The sequence below is a fragment of the Astatotilapia calliptera genome, chromosome 16 (genome assembly GCF_900246225.1).
Source record: "Astatotilapia calliptera chromosome 16, fAstCal1.2, whole genome shotgun sequence".
NCBI lineage: Eukaryota > Metazoa > Chordata > Actinopteri > Cichliformes > Cichlidae > Astatotilapia > Astatotilapia calliptera.
In genome coordinates this window covers 10425314-10452025 of record NC_039317.1, presented here as the reverse complement: position 1 = coordinate 10452025, position 26712 = coordinate 10425314, and the positions used below count along the sequence as shown (strand labels likewise).

The window sequence follows — 26712 nt, the reverse complement described above, 5'->3', positions numbered from 1 at the left end:
TTTCCTTGTGCTTTTAAGTTTTGATATTTACTAATGTTATGATCTCAGACGACACATGAGCAACAAGTATAAGTTTTTATGGCAGCTTTTATATTGATACTTTTTATAATTTAAATATTTTATTGTTTTTTTTATTCACCAAAAATGGCGACGGTATGAAAGTGAACCACTTAATAAAGCAAAGCAGTAGTGTTTGTAGAATCCTCAAACCCCAGCGTGCATTCAAATGTAATTGAAATGAGCCGTTTCCTGTTTTTCTTATTTTATTTTGAAATCTTAGCGGAAGTTGTGTTCTTGGTGCCTTTTTGCTAACTTGTTTGTAGAGGGAAACTTTTCTCCAAGGTTCGCGCTCCTCCTCTTCACGCTCCTGACGTGCAGCCACTTCAGCGGCGTACTCTTTAAGCATTAGCCGCTTTACGAAGTCATCTCTCGGGCTTTTTTCACTTCTTTTCTTAAAACCACCGAGCAAAAGCCTTTCCTGCTATTTTTCAGTGGAAATTCAAAATAAATTCCAAGGAATCAACAGCGTGGACCGAGGCGGGATGGGGCGGTCCAGTTGAAGTTGCGAGCTAAAGACAGGCTGAGTCTCCTCCGGTGCTCCCACCACAGTAACGCCAGTCCCCGCCTTGGAGGCCATGGGCTGCGGCTTGCGAAAACTAGAAGACCCGGAGGATAGCAGCCCCGGGAAAATCTACTCCACCTTGAAGAGACCGCAGGTGGAGACCAAAACAGACACCGTGTACGAGTATGTACTGCTAGACTTCAGCTTGGAAGGTAGGCGTGTGGCATATTTAATCCATCAATCGATTAGCTGACAGAAAATGTCTTGTTTGAAGATGTCCCATCAGTGTTTTAGAGCTGCACATATTTCTTATAACGATGATATTCATCCTCTGTTGCTTCACACTCTGAATACAAACTACAGCAAAGATAAACGGACTGACAGAAAATGACCCACTAACAGTTTCTGATAGTCCGTCGCTTTTTGTGTTGCAACATCATATTCATGAGCACATAGCAGGTTTTCTTTGTCTTATCAGAAATCTATTTGCGTAATCTTATTGTTTATACTGATATTGGAACATGTTTACTGTTTTATACAGCAAATGATTCATGAGAAAAATTTTACATTTAACTTTTAACATTTTCCAAGTGCTTCAAAGTTAAAACGATTAGTTGATTAATCAATTGATTGACAGCAAATGGATGGCAACAGTTTTGGTGGATTCTTAACCTGATGCTCAGAACAAATGAAGCAACTTAAAAACAAACAAAAATATCATTGTATTATTATTGTTTTTTATTATTATTATTATTATCATTATTATTATTATTATTAGTAGTAGTAGTAGTATTAGTGTCTGCTCGGTGATTGACTTTTCCTCCTGTCACCATGTCACAGGCTGGACAGGGCAGAGTCATGTGACAAGATACAATGGGGAAGTATTAACAGAATTTAAAACCAATAACAGCAATCAACACGGGCAGATTATATCGGTCAGAGGATCTGAAGAGGTTAATTTTTAGCTAATCTCCCAGCCTTACAATCAAGTATGCTGTGAGATGTTCTGAGGCAGTGATTTGATTATTCAAAATGTTGATTGAACATTTTTGGTCAGCTGTTGTAGCTGTAGGCTTGTTGTCAGTTTTTCAAATTAAAAGGACTAAACATTTGGCTGTTTTTTGTATTCTCCTCTGTTTTATAAATGTATAAAGTGCATATTTTTGGGGCTGTTGCTTAGATAAGACAAGTGCACCTAATTCAGTTGCAGTTGCATCTCTAGTTTACTTCTGGTACCTCTTACACTGGCCTCAAAGTAAACCATTGTTGCTAATTTTAATGGACCCTTCAGCTGAACAAATAGTTCAGGTTCTTTCCCGTTTCCTCTTAACAAAAGCCTGAAAGTGTTCCTTTTTCTAATTCAAGCATTCCTCTTGTTTATTTGGCCCTAAAATAACCATAAATAGCAAACGTTATGATACTGTAGTTTGTTATTCCCCGGGGAAAAGTGTAATAAAAGCACCTTACAGCCAGACAGGAAGCATCTGATGTCCAGATCACTGTTTTAGAAAAAAAGGAAATGACCTGTTAGTTTACTTTCAAGTGTTTAGCATACATGTAATGAGTTAGCATCTAACTCTTGGTTTCTCCTGGTAACAGGGCTGTTTGCCTAGCCTATCATGAAATAGGTCACCAAAGGTTTTTTGTTTTTGTGCCCTCCTCCCTGCCTTTGCTAGTCACTTGTTACCTCAGCAAACACACGGACACACAGATTGACGTACCTTCTTATGCAGTTAAATGCAGCATCCTTCCAGAGTAAACAACACCACCTGCTCTGATGTGGAGTTTCATTTGAACATATGCGAAGGTTGCTGTTTTTCAAGGCTAATCCCTTCATCTGGTCTCCCGACTGGCTGTTTTCACTGTGACCTATTTGGAAGGAAATGGTGATTAAGTTCTGAATGGGAGCTGAGCACGTTAACGTCAGGCCAGCACAATGATGAATTGGGGGGGAAGTACTGCGGCCAAAGTTAGAGGAGGTCAGGGGAGCAAAGTGCTCCTGTTGTGCTGTCTGCAAGAAGGTAGCAGTAGAAGCTACCATTGTCTGAGCTGTCATTATTGACTGATAAAGCTGCAGATTTCTCTGCACTATTATAGTTACTATTATAATCTTTGTTATTTTTGTAGTAGTAGTAACAGTAGTAGTTTTGGTGAAATGTATTATAAAATTAGTGGCTAAGTATAGGATTTTTTTTGTTTTGTTTTTTGCTAATATGCCACCTTAATGTTTCATTAAGATTTTAACTCCTGCCTTAGATAGTGACAGTTAACCATAATATCTGAACACAGCCTTAAACATCTGCAGCAGTAATATTGATCCGTATAACACTGATTGAACATTTGTTCATCAGAATCATTACTTTTACTTTAACCCTTTAAGACCTACCATAGAACCAAGTCTGCCAGAGCTTATATTATATTTTTACATGCTGTGGAGCCATTTTTGGGATCATTTCAAGTTGCTATACATCAATACAACCATTATAGCCCGAATTTTAATAATATGCATGCATTAAGTGCATAGTAATCACATAAATTGCAAAAAAGTGCAATAAACTACAAAAAAATTTAAAATCGTTTTTGTTTTTTTAACATATATTTCTAGTTAGAGAAATTTAAGAGGCTTATCCCTCAAAACTGTAAATACAAAAAAGTTGCACAAACTAGTTTCCCACCACAGGAAATTTATTTTAAGTGTCTTCATAGTTTTATTTTTGAAATATACCAATTTTCATATACTGCAGGAAAAACGAAAATAAATATTATACTGCAAATTTGCAAAATAACAGCATATGCATCAAAATAAACTATTTCCAGCTGTGCAATATGAGTCCTAAGCATCCCAGAAACGACACAGAAAATCATAAAGTCAAACATAACTCTTAAAAACACAAGTATAGGCTCATGAGGCCCCGATGGTAAAAAAAAAACTACCGTACATTTCCGCAAAATGACATCACTTCCGGTTTCGGGCAGGTAATGGCGGACATGCGATAGTTCACGCTGATGGACGTAGGAAGTGTTATGAACAGCTGATCGGATCGGCAAAGCGTGTTTCTGGAATATTATGTTTTTGTTGCTGCAAGTGCTTTTTATGCAGTTTTTGCAAAGCTATATGTGGAAGGAAACTGTGACCTAGGACAAGCTGATGGCATAAGATGTAAGTACAACTCCTCCGGTTTCATATGCAAAAAAAATTATTGCGCTAGCTTACGTGGCTGCAGTGCTACCGGGATTTAAAAATAGTTACGCAAAATGGAGCGTGTCCGCTCTGACCGGCTTTAAAGGGTTAACTGCACTTTACTAATAATACACAGTCTGACTTGTAGTGAGGTGTTTTCGTAGCATGTTATTGGTACTTGTATTTAAGGAACGGTTCTAAAAAGTAGTTCAGATGGTGATTAACTTTATTAGTATACTTTAGATACTACATAACATATGGGTGAATAAAAGTAACAGGTTCGTTGGATTGTTCTATATGTTCTGTGGAATCTTTAATGTTGCCATGGGAATTTTTCTTGTTGACAGCTCTGTGTATGACCCACCAGCAGTGGGTTCATGACCCACTGTGGAAAATTATTTTAAATCTTCTGGTTCTCTGAGCCAGTCATGAGCGGGCAGTCATGGGTTTTGCCCTCAGACACACTTATAAATACAGTATTTTAGACAGAGTGTGTGTGAGTCATAGATCTACTTTAGACAAACTCTGGTTCACACGAGTTACAACAATAATGAGCTTTGTGAGGAGTCCTTGCTTCACAGTGGATTCATTTCTGTAACACAAAATTAATTTGTGCTCAGCAGCAAAGTGATGGATCACACCAGGGCTAGTGGGCTTAAATGACAATAAGAGTATTAATAAACAATCTGAAGTTATCCTGTAAATCTCGGTCACTTATATCTCTATCAAACCTCGACACGAGGCTCAGAAGCGCTGCATGTTTATGACTGTTTGTCTGAAGGGGGCTTCTTTTCTTTTGTGAGTTAAGTGTGAGAATAGCACATTAATGTTCAGGCTTCCTGTATTCTTGGATCCGTGTCATGGAATCTCACTTGAAATGTGCAAATATCTCTTGCTGAGTGTGAAGCTCCATAATTGGCACAGCTAAAGATAAACTGGAATGATTCCAGTCTGTGAAGGTCTAGTACAGACTGTTAATCTCCCCATTTTATGATTTTGTGTATTAAAAAAAAAGGGGGGGGTGTGGGGGGTCTGTAGTGGTTTAGTCAGTTGGATTTTTTCTTGCCAAATGAGCCACGAAAATGATCCTCAAAAAGCCAATCTGTGCCACCAAATGTGCACCACATTTACTGGCTGGTGATCAGATTTCAGTTGGATTGTTTTTAAGGACAGATTTTATGTAGGTTTAATGTTTGAGAGCATGACTAACATTCCTGATGAGCACCTGGCCTGCAGATGTCTTACAGCCACCAGAGGTCAGGTTGAACTGTATGCCTGTGCATATTTATTTATGAAACACATCAAATCAAATCACTTCTATTGTCACATCACATGTGCTGGTACACTGGGACAGCACATGTGAGTGAAATTCTTGTGTGCAAGCTTCACAAGCAACAGAGGTGTGCAAAATACAATAAGAATCTGAGAATTATGAGGATAAATATATGTACAAATATAAGAATGTATGCGCTTTACTGAATATGTATACCAAATATGTGTATATATATACGTGTGTGTGTGTGTGTGTGTGTGTGTGTGTGTGTGTGTGTGTGTGTGTGCATATATATATAAAATAAAATACACAATATACAGAGGTAAGCAGTTGAATCGCTGGGTATCTTTATGTTTGTTTAATATTTAGGTAGATTTTTGTTAGTACCTCTAAAAATTGTGTTGTTTGTCCAGTATTATGCCAAATGTTGGGAAATGTAATATGCAAACATAGGAAACATCCCACAGTGAAGTGCACTAGTGAGATTGTGGGGCAGTGAGCAAGTCGGCTCTCATCCAGTTATAAAAATATTTAAATGTAACATTTCTCATTTTGCCCAGAATACTGTTTATTCATTTAATTAGTTTGTCAGTAATTTGGCTCATCCTGAATAAGGATGAGTTACACTGGACATTGGTGTCTCACTGGCAAACAGGAAGTGACACATTACAAAGCTGTATGGTGGAGGCGGGTAGTTGGGTCCTTACTATGTAAAATCACCTTGACACAGCTGTTGTCCTGAACTGGTGCTATATAAGTAAAACTGAACTGACTCAACAGTACTCTGAACAACCCAAATGTCACATTTTGGGTTTAAGAGCTTTGCTCGTTGTTGTTAGCTCAGCCTCACTGCTTTCTCACTGAACAGAGCAGAGAGGGTGAGTGTGGTGCCTGTGCTGGGAAAACAAGACCTCATTGTTAAAGGGTCCTGTCCTTGGCTCAGAGGGCCTTTTTGAGGGAAACAAAATCCACTAAATATGTATGAAAATCTTTAGATTATTATTTTTTTAAGTAGGATCACAACTGGATTTCATAAATTCAATTCAATTTAATTTATATAGCGCCAAATCACAACAAAAGTCGCCTCAAGGCGCTTCATAGATACAGAGAAAAACCCAACAATCATATGACCCTCTATGAGCAAGCACTTTGGCGACAGTGGGAAGGAAAAACTCCCTTTTAACAGGAAGAAACCTCCGGCAGAACCAGGCTCAGGGAGGGGCGGGGCCATCTGCTGCGACCGGTTGGGGTGAGAGAAGGAAGACAGGATAAAAGACATGCTGTGGACGAGAGACAGAGGTTAATAACAGATATGATTCAATGCAGAGAGGTCTATTAATACATAGTGAGTGAGAAAGGTGACTGGAAAGGAAAAACTCAATGCATCATGGGAATCCCCCGGCAGCCTACGTCTATTGCAGCATAACTAAGGGAGGATTCAGGGTCACCTGGTCCAGCCCTAACTATATGCTTTAGCAAAAAGGAAAGTTTTAAGCCTGATCTTAAAAGTAGAGATAGTGTCTGTCTCCCGAATCCAAACTGGACGCTGGTTCCACAGAAGAGGGGCCTGAAAACTGAAGGCTCTCCCTCCCATTCTACTTTTAAATACTCTAGGAACAACAAGCAGGCCTGCAGAGCGAGAGCGAAGTGCTCTAATAGGGTGATATGGTACTACAAGGTCATTAAGATAAGATGGGGCCTGATTATTTAAGACCTTGTATGTGAGGAGCAGGATTTTGAATTCAATTCTGGATTTAACAGGAAGCCAATGAAGGGAAGCCAAAACAGGAGAAATATGCTCTCTCTTTCTAGTCCCTGTCAGGACTCTTGCTGCAGCATTTTGGATTAGTTGAAGGCTTTTCAGTGAGTTTTTTGGACATCCTGATAATAATGAATTACAGTAGTCCAGCCTGGAAGTAATAAATGCATGAACTAGTTTTTCAGCGTCACTCTGAGACAGGATATTTCTAATTTTAGAGATGTTGCGCAAATGGAAGAAAGCAGTCTTACATATTTGTTTAATATGTGCGTTGAAGGACATGTCCTGGTCAAAAATGACTCCAAGTTTCCTCACAGCGTTACTGGAGGCCAAGGTAATGCCATCCAGATTAAGAATCTGCTTAGATACCATATTTCTAAGATTTTCAGGGCAAGAGTACAATAACCTCAGTTTTATCTGAATTAAGAAGCAGAAAGTTAGCGGCCATCCAGGTCTTTATGTCTTTAAGACATTCCTGCAGTTTAACTAATTGGTGTGTGTTAAATAAATAAATGAAATTCTACCCCTTGTTCAAGGACATCATCACCTCTCCTTGAAGCAGTGAAGCATTTCTGGGACACGTAGTGGCGATCACACACTCACACACCCATCATGTATCTCCCAGTGCTCCCAGTCAGCTTGGCCTGATTCCACTTTGAGAGGAGACTGGACTTGGGGCCTGGAGCCCGAGGCAGTACATCAATGGCTAATGCTTCCTGAGGTTATCACTAGCGGAGGGATATATATATATCTCATATATGGTATGCATATTCTGTTTCTGTAGGGGAAAGAAAGCATGTCGAGCTGAGTCTTTGTAGTTATTGATCTTTTCATAGCAAACTGCTCACAGTGCATCTTACATCCGGACAGCGCTGAGCATCCCGATCATGTTATGCCAACAAACTTGCAGCATCTCCCGTCTGTTTTTGGTAGCTTTCACACTAAAATGCAGAATTTCCATCTGTAAATGAAACTTTCTAAAAACGTTTTAAATGATGGCTAAATCATCTCTAAATGATTCCTCTTTGTTTAGGCATGTGTTTACACTTTGTCCATGGGTCATCTATCCTTTGCACTGTTTACCTCAGCTGTAGAGATTCTGCGAATCAAGAAGGTGCACAGAAAAATAATAATAATTAAAAATAATAATAATTACAAAAATTATATATAGCTCTTTATTTTAAAAAAATCAACATATTCTTAAGACCTGAGAGCTTGTTTACGACTTCCTGAATGAAGAGAAAATTATTAGTCTTCCAGAAACAGAGCGTCATTAAGCTTAACTCAGCCTGTCACATAAAGTGATGGATGATGTAGCCTGTTGTAATAGTGGACTTAAATGGGCTCATATCAGCTACACGGTAAACGTCCCAACAGATTGCTGGTGTTACCTTCGCTTTTTGAAGCAGTTTTCCGCGCAGTTTGTTTTCTTATGTTTGTTTGTCTCATATAAAAATGCCAGGTAGCTTTATAGGTTCCTGTGTAGCATGCTCCTTCAAACTCCTGTTTGTTCTTGTAACAAGTGAGTTACTCCTGTACAGGCTAGAAGCAGTGTTGACAGAAGAATAGCCTTGTCCTGTATTTCCCTGCTCATGGACTAGCTTTGTGCAACAACTGAACAGGACTGAGGGAAATCAGGGAGTAGATGGTGATGTAAGGTGACGTGAGGACCACATCAATAAACTGGAGGATGGTTGGAGTGATGTTTATTCATGACTGACGGTGATTTCAATCGCCTTCCTCTGAGAGAGGATTGGGTTGTGAAGTGGTTTGACTGACCTCAGCCTTAGATGACTGTCCCAGTTGTGATGAGGCGTTTACTGTTTCTGCCTGCCAGGTCTATTTATTATCTCCAGAGGGTAGCGCAGTTGTCTGTAATCTCAGTCTAATCCTAGTATTTAAAGGTCCACGACAGATCCTTTCAGATTAAAGTTTGTGTTTTAGGTATTAAATTTGAAGGAGATTTCAAGGACACTGAAAGGTAATGCAGACCTAAAAATGTAACCATGAATGACATGAATAATCTGAAATGATACATATTGAAAGTACATGTGTTGTTGGTGTTTTTTGTTTTTGTTTGTTTGGGGGGGGGGTTGATGTTAGGAAAGCTAACATTAGCATTGAGCACGTTAACAGCCAACAGTCAGCAGTCATGCTTACTGGTCAACTGAGAAACAGAAAGCTGCTTTTCTAGTATTCAGATCTGCCCCTGACTCAAAAAGCTGGAGATGATGACAGGAAACCATCTGTGGGCCTCATTTTATTACATGATGTGTTTGAAGCAGTGGACTGGTCTCTCCAGCGGGAGACATTACATGGTGTAGGAAGCTGACATCAAATGCTCAGCAGTTTGGAGGTATTTGTTTCCTATAATTGATGAAGCGAGTTAACAACTAAAGAGCTCATTCAAGCTGTTTTGGCTTTTCCTCATTTTTATCCAGATCTGATTTTAGGCAAACAGTGATCATGTCAGGACTTGTGCAGCACCCACTGATTTCAGACACGCCCTGGATCGCTTTTTTTCTGGTATGAGGTCTGCTGCAGGAGACTGCAGACACACACGCACGCACGCACGCACACACACACACACACACACACTGTTTGTACCATAATCACAGCTTAGAGGTTTGCATTCACCTCTTGATCCTGCTGATCAGTTACTGTTCCTCACCAGCAGCATTCGTATTTGAAGCAGATGAGCTGATAGTGGCTTTGAAAACTAAAATGTGTCAATTAATATTGTTTGCGTTAATAATTAATTAATAAACATGTAGCGATAGAGACTTCTGTGCATGTGTGTTTTACTATTACTGTTTTGTAATAGCATCCTTTTTTGGGGCCGACATTTCTACACAGATTAATTGTGAGACTACGCTGGTATTAAAAAAAAAAAAAAAAAAGATACGTTAAAGATAATGACTCTATCTACGATCCATTTAAAAGAGGGAATCACCAGACAAGCCAAGATACCATTTGACAATACTTTGCTCACAATATGATATTGTTGTGATTTTTAGTATCTTTCAATAACACGTGCAATTTATCATCTTTAAAAAAAAAAAAAAAGGTTAATAATGTCCTGAAAGTTAAACTGTCAGTATCAGTTTTATTCAATAATAAGTTATGACATTTCTTTTTCTTTTTTTTTTCTATTTCTTTTTTTTGGGGGGTTCAAAGTGAGATCAATCAATCACACCAACATTGTTACTAAAACCTGCCATAACTTGGAGTCAGTCTGCTATCAGTCTGCAACTGGATGGGGTCAAGTTAACATGCAATCTGTTTTTGGAAATACATCAATTAACTGTGATAAATCATTAAAAATCACACAGCAGTCGTCTGTCTACAAAGAAATTCATGTTAAACTATTATTCAAGTCCAAACCTTCAACAATCTCTCTGAGCGACTGCAGTTAACCTAAAGGTTGCTCTCCTTTCTTCACTTGTGTGAAGTCATGAGGTAGTTTTGTCAGCTAAGTGTGCCCAGTGTTGGCTGGGCTCAGCTCATGATGAGCCCTGAGCATGAGGTGACCCTCTCGTTTGTAGTGCCCCAGAGTATTTTAAGTATTTTGGTATCCCTATTTGCCATATTGTGATGCTATGCTGGGTCTTTTTTATTCCCTCCAACCCTGTTTAATAGAGGACAATAACTTCACATAAGAATAAAGTTCAAAACATACTAGTCCCTGTTCTCCCTGTGTGGAATTTATGTGCCAAAAGCATTAATGTGGTGGTCCTCGGTGTCATTCACTGTCTCCTCTGGGAGTGTCTCAGTCAGACAGACTCCCCACTGACATGGACATCAGACAACGGTCTGAGAAAGAAACTTCATCCACGGGGTGGACGACTCACCGCAGAGGCAGCTGATTTTGTTGAATTGTTGCATACCATTAAATGGGCATTTTAATAAAGGAACAAACTCTTTGTTAATCCCCATCACACGCACACAGTCTTCAAGTGACCTTAATTTGTTGCTTTTACAGTATTATAGATTTCTCTAAAATTAATGCAGAAAGTGTAACTTGCTTTGGCTCTGTAATTCCAGAACCTTAGATTTTCTCCCTGCTGATCGTTTTTATTCCTCGACTACAAACGATACAAGGACTTGAAAAAACAGACGTGTTGAGGTTCGTAGTGTGGATGTCGCTCTTCATTTATTTGCTCCTCGTTGCTAGGCAGCTTTCCCTTTTTCACACCTTCACACATGGGTTTGTGAAATCCGTCTTGTAACCCGCTCCCCCCTCCATCTCCCTTTGGCTTTACCTCCCTTTCTCTCAGCTCTGTCACCCCTCTGTGTGCCCTCCTGTTATTCAACTCCTCTTGAACGGCTTCTACATTTTTACCACGTCCTTTCTAAGCTTCCCTTCTTCATCCCCTCCACCACCTCCTCCTTTTTCTCCCATACCCCACTGAACAGAGGCCTCAGTGTGCGGGTCCATGGGCCAAGTGGCAGCAGAATGGGAGGGGGTGTGAGGATTGAAACGGGGGAGGAGACGAGCAAAAGGCTGTCACAAAAGCCTTGTTTAGAGGTGTATTTGGATGCTAACACAGACGTCCTGGGAGCACTGAACTCCAGTTGTGGTGGTCTGTTTTTCTGATGTGGCCACTCTATATCACAGGCCTCATTTCATGATACAGTAGCTGCGTCATTAGCCTAAACAAACTATGTAAACCACTATGTTCCGCTACACAAGCTAACATAAGATGTGACATGATCCTAAACAAGCTAAAATTAGCTTAAACAAGACACATTCCTAGCTTAAAATAAAGGCACTAATATAAAGTACTACATTATGTTAAACAAGATAACATTAGCTGCTATGTTAGCCTAAACAATTTAACAGCATGTAAAACAAGTTAATTTTAGCTGATATACTAGCCTAATCCTTTGAACATTAGCTGCTACATTAGCCTAAAGAACCGAAGATAAATTGCTACCTTTAAATAAAAGCATTAACAAAAGCTGCTACAATTTCATATTTGTCTAAAAAAACAAACAAACCACGAGCTAATAAAAACAGTAGTATAGGAAGATAACTGGTGTAGGAGTCATTTTTCTTGTGCCCCTATCTTTATCACCACTAGGGGGTTGTATTTCATTTTATGCACTTGTTATGACAGGCAGGTATGAGGTTATGTAGGGTCAAGGTTAATTCTGTTCAGGTCTTGCTGATGAGACGGGGCAAACGGTTTTCTGCTGTGCTCAGTCTGGTTAAATATTGTCTTTGTTTAAATGGAAAGATAAACGGGCATTCCAAAGGAAATAAATAGGGCTGGGTATCGTCACTGATTTCTAGAATCAATTCGATTCCGATCACAAGGTCCCGAATCGATTCGATCCACGATTCAATTCGATTAGATTCGATTCAATTTGATTTAAATCTGGAGAATTTTGCCTCAGACAGTCAGAAATATTATAATTCAGATCAGTACATTAACATATTTTTCTATCTATAAAAAGGAAGCTGACACTCGCAAGACTTTATCAAAGGTGTGAGCGTCACAGCAGATGCCTTTGTGTCAAAGTAACTGAAGATAAAACACAGAAAAACATGAAGGTGATTTTCCTGGCCTGGGATTTTATAAAAATATTCTGCAGTACATCAAAAACGAAAGAAAACCATTAATCAACATATGAACATTACCTCTGACGTTACAGCTGTTTTATTAGAGACACAGCTGAGCGTTTTGCATTTTGCATAATTTTAAAAAGTTGACATTTGTTCAGAAGCCTGTTGAACAGCAGAAATTAGGTTTTCTTTTCAGAAGTAAGAAAAAGGAAAAAAAAAAACAGCGGCCGACAGCGCTGTAAACAACGGTAGACTTGTGCGTAACAAGCAAGCGAATAATGTAGAAAACAGATTTTTAGACGGGAAACTGTTCTTGAAGTATACAGAGAGAGAGAGAGAGAGAGAGGCTGTGCATGAAGTGTGGTGGAAGCAAAACAGCAAAAGTCGGAGGGAATCCATGACGATGTTTATGTGAAGCGTAGTTTGGATCTTCTTTTGCTGCTGGTTCGGTCAATATTGTTTGGAGAGAGATCAAACTAACAGCTTTAGAATCGGCGCAAAAAGGGCGTAAACACAAAGCGCGGACCTGCCGAAACATCAGAATCAGCGAGCTGTCGGCTTTCAGCCCCGACCGTGTCGTGCCATCGGGTGAGAGAAAGGCGACATCTCACTGATTCTGATCCATCGGCGGGTCCACGCTTTGTGTTTACGTCTTTGTGCAGAATCCGTGTTTCTGCTCTCATTTACTGTTTTAGCTGTTTGCTGGTTGTTGAACTGTTGTGAGGTTTAACCTGAGATTCTGGCGTTTCGGGCAAAATAAATTTATATTAAAAAATCGATTCAGGATTTTAATGAATCAATATCACGTTATCCAAGCCAGAATTGATTTTAATTGATAAATCAATTATCAAAACCCACCCCTAGAAATAAATGACTGAATATAAATATCGTGAATATAAATGAAAACAAAGATTTGGCACGGTGAACTGTGACTGAGTGCACGTAAAAGCAACGCCTACTAACAAACAAGTAGCAACCAGTAGCATCAAAATATAGGATTTACTTGCTACAACAGCGATATTTAACTTTTATCATGTACGTCTGATTTTTTTCTTTCTTTTTTTTTATATTTTAAAGTTCAAAAAGTTTTTCAAAAAAAAAAAAGTTCATAAATTCCAGGAAAACTACCACTTTTTATGGGACTTTCTCTGTGTTGAGGTACTTGGATTCACTTCATTTCATGACTGCTGTCCTGTGCACAAGTTCTCTTTAGAGCTGCATCACTGTTTTCCAGCAGCTGCAACATGTGTTAAATTTAAATTCACCTCAAGCATTGAAAGCGGGGTTTAAGCCCACAGGAATGCCTGTAAACTGTTGCAGCAGTCGCCCGACCCTGGTGTTTACTGGTTTTATTGAGGTTCTGGTGGTCTTCATTCTCATGAAGGGAGCCAGCCAGACAGCTCATTCAGAGGCTGCAGTGATGTCAGCTGCATGCTGGTCTCCCAGGTCTCTTGGGTGTTTGTTCACGAGAATGTGGGGTGAATGCTTTTTTTGCCATCTTTTATACACACACACACACACACACACACACACACACACACACACACAGTCTTGTTTTCATCGCTTCACAGGCTGCTGTACAGTCTTTCACTCTGTTCCCTAAATTTAAGTCTTATCCAGAGTTTGTCCCAGTAAGGGAGACGGGAATTCCCCACATTGTTTGTGTAAACTTGTATCTCGCAAGATTAGTAATACTGTTACACACAAGATGAGTTGACATCAGGAGACTGTAACCACATTAATTTTCTACCTAAACATCAGTACCCACCCACAACATGAGTTGTACACAGAATAATGAGAAGAACACACAAAGCTGTGTTGATGCTGACATGCCCTAACCCTCAGTCAAGCTCAATTAGTGGAAGTTTTGTCAGAACAAACAATGAATCTCCACAATGTGACTGTATAAACAGGAGTAAGGCTCTGAAGGCTCTTGCTCTTTATCATTTGTGTCCTTTTTCTTTCCTTGTTTTTAATCATCCTTTGTCCAAAATGTGCAAATTGTTCTTTAAAGTCTTGGAATGCATGTGTGTGTGTGTGTGTGTGTGTGTGTGTGTGTGTGTGTGTGTGTGTGTGTGTGTGTGTGTGTGTGTGTGTGTGTGTGTGTGTGTGTGTGTGTGTGTGTGTGTGCGCGCACAAACGGCGTGTAGCCAAACCCCTCTGAACAGTTGCTCTTTGTGGACACAGGAAGTATGGTGATAGCCGCATGGATTTCCAGCCAGGACTTTAGGAAAAATGGCACAAGACTCCGCCATTCACAAACTCTCCAGCTCTCTCTGCTCACTTCACACCTCTGATGGCTCACAAATGGATAAAATGAAAACAGAAAGGATCTCTTCCCCTTAAGGCTTTAGAGTCGTAAGGGGAAAGGTGTTTATTTGATGGTAGATCATGGAAGGTGATTGATGGAGCCGGTGGTCACATGTCATTTTCAGACGTCATAAAAGTTGGATTGATTTATGAATAATCAATAAATGGTTTGTGTGTCAAAGTCTTCGGATGTGTCATTCAACTCTGAGCGCAGGTTTGAAAACTGAGCAGATGATGTCTGTGTGTGCAGGTAGCCGTCCGACAGTCCAGTATGTGTCCTCGCTGTCTGAGTTGCCTCAGGCCCTACAGCCATACTACACCCAAGGCTACCTCTTGGCTGCACTTCACCCCATCATCCTGTCTGTGGGTCGGACTCGCTCGCTTCCCTTCAGCCTGCTCTACCGCGCCATCCTGGCCCGTCCTAGACCCAGGTACGCCAGTCCTAGTCCAACGTCATCAAATTTATCTTAAAACTGGCCTATTATTGATTTTTTTTTTTTTTCTTGTATGTCATGGTCAAAGAAAGCTTTTGCCATGATGTTGTCTAGTAGGTATATGAAAGATAAATGAAGTCAGCTGCATATTTAATGCAGATTGCTGATAGGAGGTCTGACTTGCGTGCTAGCAGAGAGAGGAGACGGTGTTTTGGTTTGACTACTGTTCAGTTTCTGTTGGCTAAAATTCACCTGACAACAGGGATCTCTCAGCAGCCAATGAGGATGGAGTATGTCTGATCTCTCAAGCCTACTGGGCTCTGCTGAGGGACCCAAGGGGGCGACAAAACCACCACAAAGAGATATAAAACCCACTGCCAGGAAGGTCAAAACCACAATACCCACACAACAGTCGCAAAGGGACCCAGAATCACCATACACAGCTGAAACAACCGCAAACAGAATAAACATGACTTGACTACAAAGAGAAATAAAACCTCCAAGACTAAACACGACTACCATTCGGAAAAAAACTACAAAGAAACTAAACATGAAACCGAGAAACATAAAACAGCCACCAAGGAAGCCAAACTAACCAGAAGAGTCTAAAAATGATTACCAGCAACACAAAACAACCACGAACAGACTAAATACCAGGAGACTAAAATCAACCACAGAGGAAATAAACATGATTATTAGCAACATGACGGTAAAGTTGCACAAATCAACCAATACGAGGCACGAACATTTTCACACTTTTCTCTCTTGTTTAAACACTCTCAAAGTTCAAACCTTCGTAGAAAAATAAGTCCAGTATTATAGAATGAAACCAAAGATCAAACCCTGTTTTCAGGTCCACAACATGGGAATAGAGCAGCTGCCAGAGAATTCAACATTAATGAATCAATGGTACGGAAGTGGAGGAAGCAAGTAGAATGGTAACTTCTACCTTCCTTTGGCATGTCCAGAAGTCCCAGTTTATGTGCAATGGTTAGCATCTTCTTCTGCCTTTTAGGTGCTACCGCAGGAGCCTTTGACGGTGCAAAACGCTTCATCGACATTGTTGTTTGTTGGAGAGAAAACTTAAAAAGTGCAGCACTTCAGAGTCACACTGTAGCGATCTAAGATTTATGTAAATTTGACAAGCTGAACGCATTCTGTACTGTACAGGAGACACAGCACGAGGTTAATTGACAATGGTCTACAGCTGATCGGGACACAGAACACAATGTGCTGTAAAACAAAACAAAACAAAAAACAAAATGCAAAATTGCACCAAAAAAATCTGCGAATCAGTGAGGCCGCAAAAGGTGAACCACATTATAGCGAGGGACCACTGTATTGCCGTGTTTTCCGCACTATAAGACACACTTAAAATCCTTTAATTTTGTCAAAAATTGACAGTGCGCCTTATAATCCGGTGCACCTATGTATGAATTCTGGTTGTGCTTACTGACCTCGAACCGATTTTATGTGGTACACGACGCTCAAAAATCTGTCAAAAATGTTTTAGTCCGTTACTGAAGTTGGGCTAGCTGGTATATAAGGATGTGCTACGTGATCGTAGCGACAAAGCTATGTTAGCATAACATTAGCACAGTGAAGCTGGAGGATGAACGCTAACTTTTTTCCACTCGAGAACAACTGAGATAATCCATCCACAATACGAGGTTAGTCATTAATATACTGCAACAACATGGGAATAGAGCAGCTGGAGAGAATTCAACATTAATGAATCAATGGTACGGAAGTGGAGGAAGCAAGAAGAATGAGTTGAGTAAAGTTTGACTTATCTGACTGCTTTGTTTCACTTAATGTGCCTTATGGTCCGAAAAATACATAGGTTTGTGGAGCGTTGTGTTGTTTTTTTCTGTTAGTTGTGTGGGGGGATTTTTTTCCTGCAGACTGTGGTGTTATGCTCGTATCGAGTCGCTGTCTCCTCATACTGATGAGAACAAAGTGAAACGTTTACCTTCATGTTGAAACGGTGCTACAACGGTCTGTGCGTACTCTTATCACTACAGTAGCAGCAGCCTGCTGAGCATGTAAATGATTTATTTGTTTGTGTCTGCAGCTCTGTGACAGCTGGACTCTGCTGAACAAGTCTCCCTGGGGTCTAACACTTATCTTTGTTATGTGATTTCAGTAAGCAGACAGCATCCATGTATCACAGCGTGCCGGTGCTGAGGGTGGAGGAGTGGCCTTTACCTGGAGACTCGCTGACGGCTGACACTGTCAGAGCACTCATCGATAGGGTCAGCCATCTTTACCGGTGCATTAGTCAGATCAAAGTATCAAAGAAGGGATTTTTAGTATATATGTTACGATCAAGACATCCTCAATGGATTCAAGATAAATGAGTGGTCAATGTATGATAAAAGCAATAAATAAATACTTTTAATGGCTGAAAAATGTTTGAAAGCAATGTTGGAAAATGCATTCACCTCATCTAAACTTCTTAATCTGTATTTATCTTTGCTGTAGGTGAACAGCAGTGCACGGGGAGGGGTTCGATTCATTGGCTCCGTCCTCCAGCAGGTGAGTGGGATCACCAATGGCCGGGTGCACAGTCCAAAGAGGGCCTGTCGCTCGCCTCCACGTACACCTCCTGAAACACTGCCTGGAGACAGAGAGCTGGATGACAACACCTACAGTCCCGGTAAGACAAGATATTCATGTGGGGACTTTCTGACTGGTTGTGTGACCTCAGGTTCACATCCATGGTGACAATAATGGTGTTATGTGTTAGACTGTCAAATGGTCGAGAAGATTTCACCCTTGAACCTTGTATTTTATGTTATTTTTTTAAGAAAAATGGTAAAATGAGTCATACTTTTGCTCCTTCTCCTTCCAGATTTGAGGTTGCTGGTCTTCTTCCACTCATGGGCTCCTGGCTGTGCTCCTCTGGACTCTCTGGGATGTCAGTACCACCAGGGGGCACTCTCCATGCGTGTTTCCAGGAAAGGCCACGTGGTCAGTGCTCTGGAGGCTGATTGGTTGGAGCTGACTGCCGCCTACTATCGCAAAGGCTGGTCTCTGGTAGACTCCTTTGTTTACTGGGACACACCTAAAGGTTGGTCTGATGGTGGATGTTAAACAAGCACGGAGCGGTGCATGTATGTTTGTCCTCTGCAGGCTTGAGCACTTAAAAACATTAGTCATGATTCCAAAACTAAAAGACTGAAGAACCTCAGCTGTCCGGTGACAACAGGTATTGTTCAAACAGTTTGAAAATGGTCTAAAACCCATTCAGATTCAGAACCAACACCAACTTTCAAAGTCATTGCAAAATCTCATCCAGACCAAAGCCAAGTTTGAAACAAGCCAAAAGTCAGGTTCAAAACCAAGTTTCAAACCATTCTACTATGCCCCAAACTAGGGCTGGGCGATATACCGAGTTTTTAAAAAATATCGATATATTTTCATACAAGATATAAGATGTGACAATATCCTTGATATAGTCTATGTTACGTTATAATTATACTTGTGGAGCCACAAGTTTGCCTCTCTTTCGTCCACTTTTGTCTCTACGCAACGTTACTCGGCCTCGCCTCTCCTTCACTGAATACAACTCCCCCTCCCCCATAGCTTCACCTGCAGGCAGCGACCAGATGGACACGGCAAATCTCCGTTAGCGAGTTGTGGGGCTGGACGGCGTCAACGTGTTAGCGAGCTAACCACGCTAACGACATGCAGCCCACAGGGGCTGCACGGCCTAAAATCCTTTCATTTTCTCAAAAATCGACAGCGCACCTTATGTATGAATTCTGGTTGTGCTTACTGACCGCGAACCGATTTTAGGTGACGGCAATCTGTCAAAAATGTTTTACGACTTTGGTAAGCTACGGAGCTGCAGCGCTTGATGGATTGTCGGAGCATTACGGCTACTGTAGTCTGGAGCCTCGCGGAGTGATACGTACTGTGCTTCGACGTAATATTACCGTATTGTGTGTGTGTATAAGGGCCATAAATGGCACATGTTCGGAGACATGGTTACAAAGAGGATTTCAAACTCAAGGCTGTCAGTCATGCAGTAGAAGTTGGGAACAGAGCAGCTGTGAAATCTGTCTTTGTTATTATGCTCAGCGTCTGTTAGTTTACATTTTGACTGCACAATTATGAGCTTTTTGTTATGCACAAAAACAACATCGTTTTCTTTTGTTTATGGAGCATGATTGTTTAATAAATGCTGATAATTTATTTTTGAGTAATTTCTTCATGTAAATCTATGCTGTATGTAAATAAAAATGCCTGTGTGACATCTGGGACACAGTGTGACTAAGAACTCTTTTTGTTCTTAACTTATGGCTTTAAAAAAATATCGAGATATATATCTTATATCGCCACCCAGCTAAAAAATATCGAGATATGAATTTTGGGTCAAATCGCCCAGCCCTACCCCAAACCAGAGCCACAGCTAGAAGCCAATCCAAGTCTAAACCAAGTCAAAGATTAGGTATAAAAACATTCCACATCCTTGTCCAAAACAAGTGTAGCAATTTGTTTAACATCACAGCCCAATACAAGTTATAAGATGGTCCAAAACCAAGTTCAGACCCAATCTTAAACTTTACACAGCTTTGTGTATGTATACACAATACACACACACACGTGTGTGTGTGTGTATGTGTGTGTGTGTGTGTGTGTGTGTGTGTGTGTGTTGTGTACTTATTGTTGTGATTGACATTGCTGTGCTTGAGAGTCACCATCTAACGTAACTTGTATGTGTCTGCGCATTTGCATGGCCAATAAACACGATTGTGATTCTAACGTCCAGCCCAACAACACTGTAAAATGGGCCCAAAGTCAGAACCTGTTCCAAATGTTTAACTAGTCTGACGTCAGCTTGAAATCCACAAATGAAACCAGAGTTGTCAAAAAAATGTTAAAAAGACTAAAACAAGTTTGAAATGTGTCACACTGATCTAAAGCCACCTGTGTCACGTTGTAAGTGGACTGATTCTTGTATAGAGCTTTTCTGCTCTCCCAGAGTACTCAAAGCTTTCTGTACAACATGCCACAGGCATCCATTCTTCTATGCTTTTAAGTGCTTACTAACCACATTCACACACATTCATACTCCGATGGATGCATCGGAGAGCAACTTGGGGTTATGCAGACTAGGAAGAGCACAGGATCGAACCACCAACCTTCCGATCAGTAGATGACCTGCTCTACCCCCCGTTGTCCAAAACGCTGGAACAACGAGCCTCCCAATAACCTTGAATAAGTCCAAGTGAAGCTGCAGAGCTGTGCTCTGCAGATGAACAGGAAGCGAGGTCGCCAAAGTCGGGAAGACTGCTCCAAATATAGATGCAGTGGGAGAAAGGAGCCAAAACAGGAAGTGACTTTTTTGTGTTTATGTCAGTCTTTGGTTTTTGGGTTTTTTATGAGATAGAAATGGATCGCATATGTTTTTCATGTGTTTCATTTTGGCCACAGTTTATTTTGTGCAAACTCGAGTCATACTTTCTAGTCTTTTATGAATTTATTTTAAGTCGTTTTACTGCGTGCATAGAATCAGATAACTTGGGTTTGTTATCCTTCTTCCTAATGAATCGGGGAGCATTAGGCAGCTCGCTGATGGTGCAGGGTGATGGAGAGGTTTGTACAGACGGACTACAACACGAACCCTCCGCGCTGCTGTCCTCTCACACATGAACACGTGGGAACTCTCAACCTATTTCTAATAACTGGGTCATTATCAACCCAGCGACGCTCTCATTTCCCCAGCAGCTGAAACTTGGCTAGCTGCAGCGGTGTGAATCATGTATGTGCTGCCAGACAAGGTCAAGAATCTGGTAAATGTTTGATTGTTGTTCTGTACGTTTTCATAGCAGCATTTAGTTGTTTGCTCTTTTTAGCTGTGAAACTGCACAGTTAGACCACTTGATTCACAAAGCTGACTTGCGTAATGTCATCCAGCGCCCTCTGAGCAGTTTGAGTTCCACAACTGTGACTTTATCAATAAGAACCATGCCACACAAAAATATGAAGATGAATTTTTCTGTTTTCACCACAAAAACGTGACCGTGTGTCTTCCAAACAGACGTTTGTGTCACTGCCACTGTTTGTGTGTTTCAGGCGAGCCGGTGCCTCGATCGCTGGAGGGATTGTTCGTGTACGAGGAGAGAAGCACGTCTCCTCCTGCCAATGACACAATTGTTGTCGAGCAGTGGACCGTCATCGAGGTCAGTGAGATTTTTGGAGAGATGTTTGTGGAACAGAGATGTTTTATCCACTCTTTAAGAGCAAGCTTAGGTTAAACTGTGAGGCTTAAACAAGACAAAAAAAAGTTCTTTTTGAACATTAGTAGCTTTTAACACAGTTTGAGATAAAAAAAATGACCCGTATGTGTACGTGTGGTTAACATTGTGAGCACCTGGGACAGAATTAGAAAGTCAAATAGACAGTTTGAAGAGTTTGAAGCTGGTCGGCTGGTGAGGCATCTGGTTTTTTTTATACCTTCATACCTCCTCACATTATACACCATATGACAGTATTTATCTAATCAATAGAAATCATTGTAGTGATGGATTGGCTGACTCGATAATTCCACGTTGTTACTTTTGCTGTCTGTCTTTACAAATATTCGTTTGGTAAACTTATAATGCCATTAATGCACAACTCACCGTGTAGTTACACCAGGGATCGGTTAAGAGCAAAGCACAGAGCCACAAAACATATTTAGGCATGAAAGTGAAGAAAAAGCATCACAGCAAATCCGGTCTAGAAACTGAAATCAACTTTTGTTAAATTCTGTAGTTTCTTCCACTGATTTCATTTTTATTCCATAGGTTAGTAACTGGTTAAATAAAATAGTTTCAGGAGCCACAGGTTTGAGACCTTTGCTGTGCTTATTGGTTGAGGACCCTGACATGACACCTTAGAGCAGAGCTGAGGTCCAGTGTGAAGTGTTATACACTTAGGATGTGACTAGAGGCAAAGAATTGTGCAGCTTCTTCCATGTTTGTTGGCTCTAAAATACTCCCAAACACTCTTTGTTTACTAAGCACAATCCAGTCGTTCTTTCACAGCTCTCTGAGCTCAGCTGTCCACTTTATCAGTGTCTCCATGGAGAGAGAAAACCCCCACAGCATTTCTAAACAATATCATTGCCAGCTTTTCATTCCTCAGTATAGACCAATCATCATAACTACATCGCATTTCCAAGGAACTCCTGAGAGACCAGATCCTGGCCCCCTAAAGCAGGTGTGCTTTGGAGCAACCGGCTCTCAAAGGCTCCCCTTAATGACCGGCTCTAAAATAATCAAATGTTAACATGGAATCAAGCCAGAAGTGGTGTTTACTGAGACTCACGGCTGGCTCTTAGCCAGAGAGGTTGCTTTTTCTGAGCCCTTCTGTTATATCTGGACACGTTGCTCTCCTGCAGGACTCCAATGTGAAAACAGATTACGGGCCACTCCTCCACACTCTGGCTGAGTTTGGCTGGCTGCTCACGTGCGTGCTGCCCACACCCATCATCCGGCACGACAGGTAGAAGAAGATGCTTTGAAGATGTTTTCTCTCCTGAAACATGTTTTTCAGTTTCATTTCTGACCATGCTCCCGTTGATGTGTGCAGTGACGGGAATCTGGCCACAAAGCATGTTGTATTCCTCCAGAGGCCGGTCAGAGGTGAGCCAGCCGGACAGCCGAGGAACCAGGTGAGACCTTTTCCACATTCGCTGTGGCCAAGAAACATGATGAGGCAGCTGAACGTTAAGCAAATGTTTAAATGGTCTTTAATCTGCATCTGGCATCAGCGTTCTCTGTTGGATAGACCTACAAAAGCCTTGTGCAGCAGTGAAAGAGGCGAGCTGGTGAACACATTGGGATGTTAAGCAACTTCAGTTGCTAATAAGTCTCTCAGGTGCAGGTGGAGACCCGAAACAGAGCTAGAATAGACATCACTGCACTCAGCGATGTCAGTGTTGTGCTCCTGCTTTCCCAAAGTCAGTTTGGTTTACAGTGTGTGTGAGGAGGTTGTAAATTCAGACGCCAGCAGGGATGCAAATTTCCCTTTAATTTCCTTACCCATGCCAACATTTCATAATTCCACCTCTCAGCGTAGCTTCCTCACATTAAGCTGAAGAGTTTTTTCTTTGGGATTTTCAAGAAAGCACTTCTAAACATGCTAGTTTTCTTTAGAAAGTATACATTGCTTTTATTTAATGTTGTGACTGGAGAACAGCAGCAGTGTTTAGTGGAAGTAAAGAGCTGACCTGTATTACCAGCATCACCCCGATGAAGATGAATGAAAAATGGCTCTGTTGGATAAGCAGGAATATCCTCTGTGTGGCTAAAGTCCCCCCCTGGTGGAGAAAGTCGGTACTACTCGGAGTTCACTGCAGTAGTACTGCAAACTCGTAGGAGGGCAGAAAAACAAAACAGCAGTTACCTGCAAACTATTCCAGGTGTAGTTTTCATGAAGCTGCTTTATTTATTCCAGTCGCCAGTCTGCAGAGCCGCCCTCAAGAAAATCTGTCTTTAGATTTTTATTTTAAATCGTAGTCCATCTGTGTCATTTCATGGTCTGTTATGGGTTCTGACTGGTGTCCCTCTCTGTCTCCAGTCTGTGTCCAGTCACTCTGTGAGTCGGGCAGCCAGCAGCCCCGACCCTCCAGACACCCTTGCTCTGCCTGCGGGAGGCATCGGGGGATTCCCAGTGTTCGGAGGAGGGTACCCCAGCTCCCTATCCCACATGGAGGAAGGTGGCTTTGAGCAGGACGAGGGGAAAGCTGAGGTCACCTGTATGTAAGCAGGTGGAAGTACCCAAGCAAAGAGATATGAACTGTGGAAGGTTCAGACTATTCACCATCTGACAGAGACTTTAATGTAGAGGAGCTCTGCACTTTGAAAATGTTGTTAACGAAGCCATAACGAGAAAACGGTTGGACTTAGATGTGCAGAGTGATGCACGCCTAATAACAGGTGCTCCCAGTATTATAAAGCACAGGAAATATGTTAATGTTATTGTGAGAACTTGAAGGAGCGGGGCTCTGCTTTCTGCTTACAGTCTGGAGTTATGCTCCTTCACAGCTCAGAAACATACTGAAGCAGGAAGAAATCTAGTTTAGTTTATAGTTATTTAGAAAGAGTACAAAAAGTGATGTGGAACTATAACTAAACATAATAGGAAAAAGTCACAGGCAGTTTGGGTTAAAAGGGCCTACTTGTTCTTACTTCAGCCCTCTAAAATCCATGTTTCCTGAGAAAGTTCATGAATGTCAGCTTTAGATTTATATATCAGTGAGACAACATCCTTCAGTCAAGTAATCAGTTGTCAGTAATAAATGTATTCCAGAAACTGTGGAAGGAAAAAGAAAGTAGCACATTCCAGACTCTGACATATGACCGGTGACCTCAGCTTGAAGTGTGTGGATGTAGCTGCTCGGTGCGGCTGCTATCGTCCTGTGTGATCACTGTGTGGTGTCAGTGGCTCTATTAGGTTTAATATCGTACACGATGGAGCTCGATCAGTAAAAATTTGACTTGTTCTTTCATAACTGGTTTAAAGCCCCAGCTGTGTGCGCTTTCTGCTGGCGTGTGTGTATAACTGACTTTCAGTCAGAAAAGCAGCAGAAGTTCAGCGTCTGGACTCGGAGTTCTTTTCTCTCTTTGCTAATGTGCTGCTCATAAAAATCGACGAGGAAGACTCCTGGAGCCTCGAGGAAGATGCCGGGGTGGTGGAGGTGTTGCGCTAAAACGTGGCGATGCAGGGCAGCAGCTCTGACGTGTGAAAGGAGGAGATGGGAGCATTTGGAGTTTAAAGGTGAACTGGAAGTGTCTGTCAGGTGTGTGACGTGAGGAGAGTGAGGGATGTTGGTGTGCGTGACACAGGGCAACTGGAGCATCACTTCAGTGTGTAGCTCTTACGCTGTGATGAAGGCTCTGTGCTGAAAACATACCAGGTATAAATGGTGGGCGTGGCTTCTTTGTCTGAAAAGTGAAGCAGACACACAAGTGCCTTAAACCTGCACTCTTTCTAATGGCCACCAGGGGGTGATACCAAAGGTTGCAGGTCCTATACAAGTCTATGAGGAAACAGCCCCCTGCTTGGACCTCTATAAACACCAGTTCAGTGACGTATTTTGGATCATACTGATGAAAACGCTCCGCTTTGTAAAGTTTGGTCACTCCAAGTGTCAGAGAGGACGACTCATACAGTCGGTGAGCACATGGTCTGAGTCAGAGCTACACCCACAGCTCATTACATCCAAGTTCTGATGATGAGATCATCACACAGTTTACATGTTTTGGAATACATTTATCTGATATTTAGCTCTCCACTGAAGTTTTGTTTCTATTGTCACATATGATGTTTCACAATTGTTTTGTAGTTTCACCAGGTAACCACACAAAAAGAGAAAAGTCACTGAACTACTTGAGCCACCGTACGGATATGTAGTTAACCTATATGCCTCCCCAGTACATGATGAAAGCGAGGTGCCTGAAACAGTATATTTGTATAGAAAAGCCTATTTCTCTGAGATGTTACAGCTTTTTCAGCTATTACTCTGGAAGTCATTCATACAGCTCATCGTGTTTAAAAGTATTATTTTTCCTCCTTCATTTTAAAGGTACTGCTAATATTCCTGCTGCTTTCCAGACATTCAGTGTTACACACATCCTAAATGGATGGAGGGCTCTTTTTCTGCTGTTGTGCATGTGTGTGTATAAGTATATTAGATGATAAGTGTATTTGTCTCATTTATATAAAACATTTCTAAAGCTGAGCTTTGAAATAGAAGCGATCGATGTCGTTTGCAGTCTGTGATGCACAAATACAAGAAATGTGAGTTAAATGCCACAAACATGAATTTCTAACAGGTGCCATGTTGTGTGAATAGTATCAAAATGTTTTTTAAAAAAAGACCCTGGAAACTAATTTTTCGAAGGGAGATTTGAGATTTCAGGATGAGGGAGAGCTTCCATGCCAATTCCTGATTAAACTATTGTTTGTTCTGGGATTTTATAAAGGGAAGTAACTTTATAATAGGACACAATTGGGACAAAAATATGGAGTGACCTTATGAATCAGGAATGACTTTTAAGCGGACCTGTTCTTCTCATTTTCAGATTTGATCTTGGACTGGTTTCAACAGTCACATTGCACTATTCCCAGTGAACCGTTCTTATTAGCGCTGATCTTCAGTTCATCCCGTCTGAAGCCACTTTTAGCTTCCTTTAAGCCAACTTTATTACGATTGGCTGCCCTTCGTTAAGCGTTTACAGGTGGGTGGGGCTTCTGTGTTTGCAGCCTGAGGGGGCTTTATTAGAGCAAACAGTAGAAATGGCCAACGTGTACATACCCTGAACTCATTATGTTAATGTTTGCTTTGTTTAATGAGCTCGATGATCAGAACAGTGCGTCAGGAAATGAGGAAAGCAGAGCAGGTCTCCTTAAAGATCAACTTTCAGGTTAATCTGAGGACTTTTATAAATAAGGTGCTGTTTTAGTTTGAATGGAAATGTATTAAATGGGTGTTCACTGTCAGTATTAATATTCTAGCTTTTCCCTTTTCCGAGAGTTGTACATTTCCCTTCCTTTATTGTGGCTGTTATTTTTTATTAAACAGTATTTCCCATGTCTGACTCACTGATTAACCACACGACCACACA

The 26712-nt window shown here is 41.1% G+C and overlaps 1 protein-coding gene across 1 annotated transcript; it reads left to right on the top strand.

The window, feature by feature from the left end:
- Positions 1–276: 276 nt before the first annotated feature.
- Positions 277–26678, top strand: rftn2 (raftlin family member 2). The gene is made up of 9 exons (XM_026143688.1): positions 277–774; positions 14905–15085; positions 17235–17343; positions 17573–17747; positions 17943–18161; positions 21173–21279; positions 22482–22585; positions 22673–22754; positions 23663–26678. Exons 1-9 carry the CDS (start codon positions 636–638, stop codon positions 23846–23848), a joined length of 1302 nt encoding a protein of 433 aa, XP_025999473.1. The 5' UTR covers positions 277–635; the 3' UTR covers positions 23849–26678.
- The last annotated feature ends 34 nt before the right edge of the window (positions 26679–26712 follow it).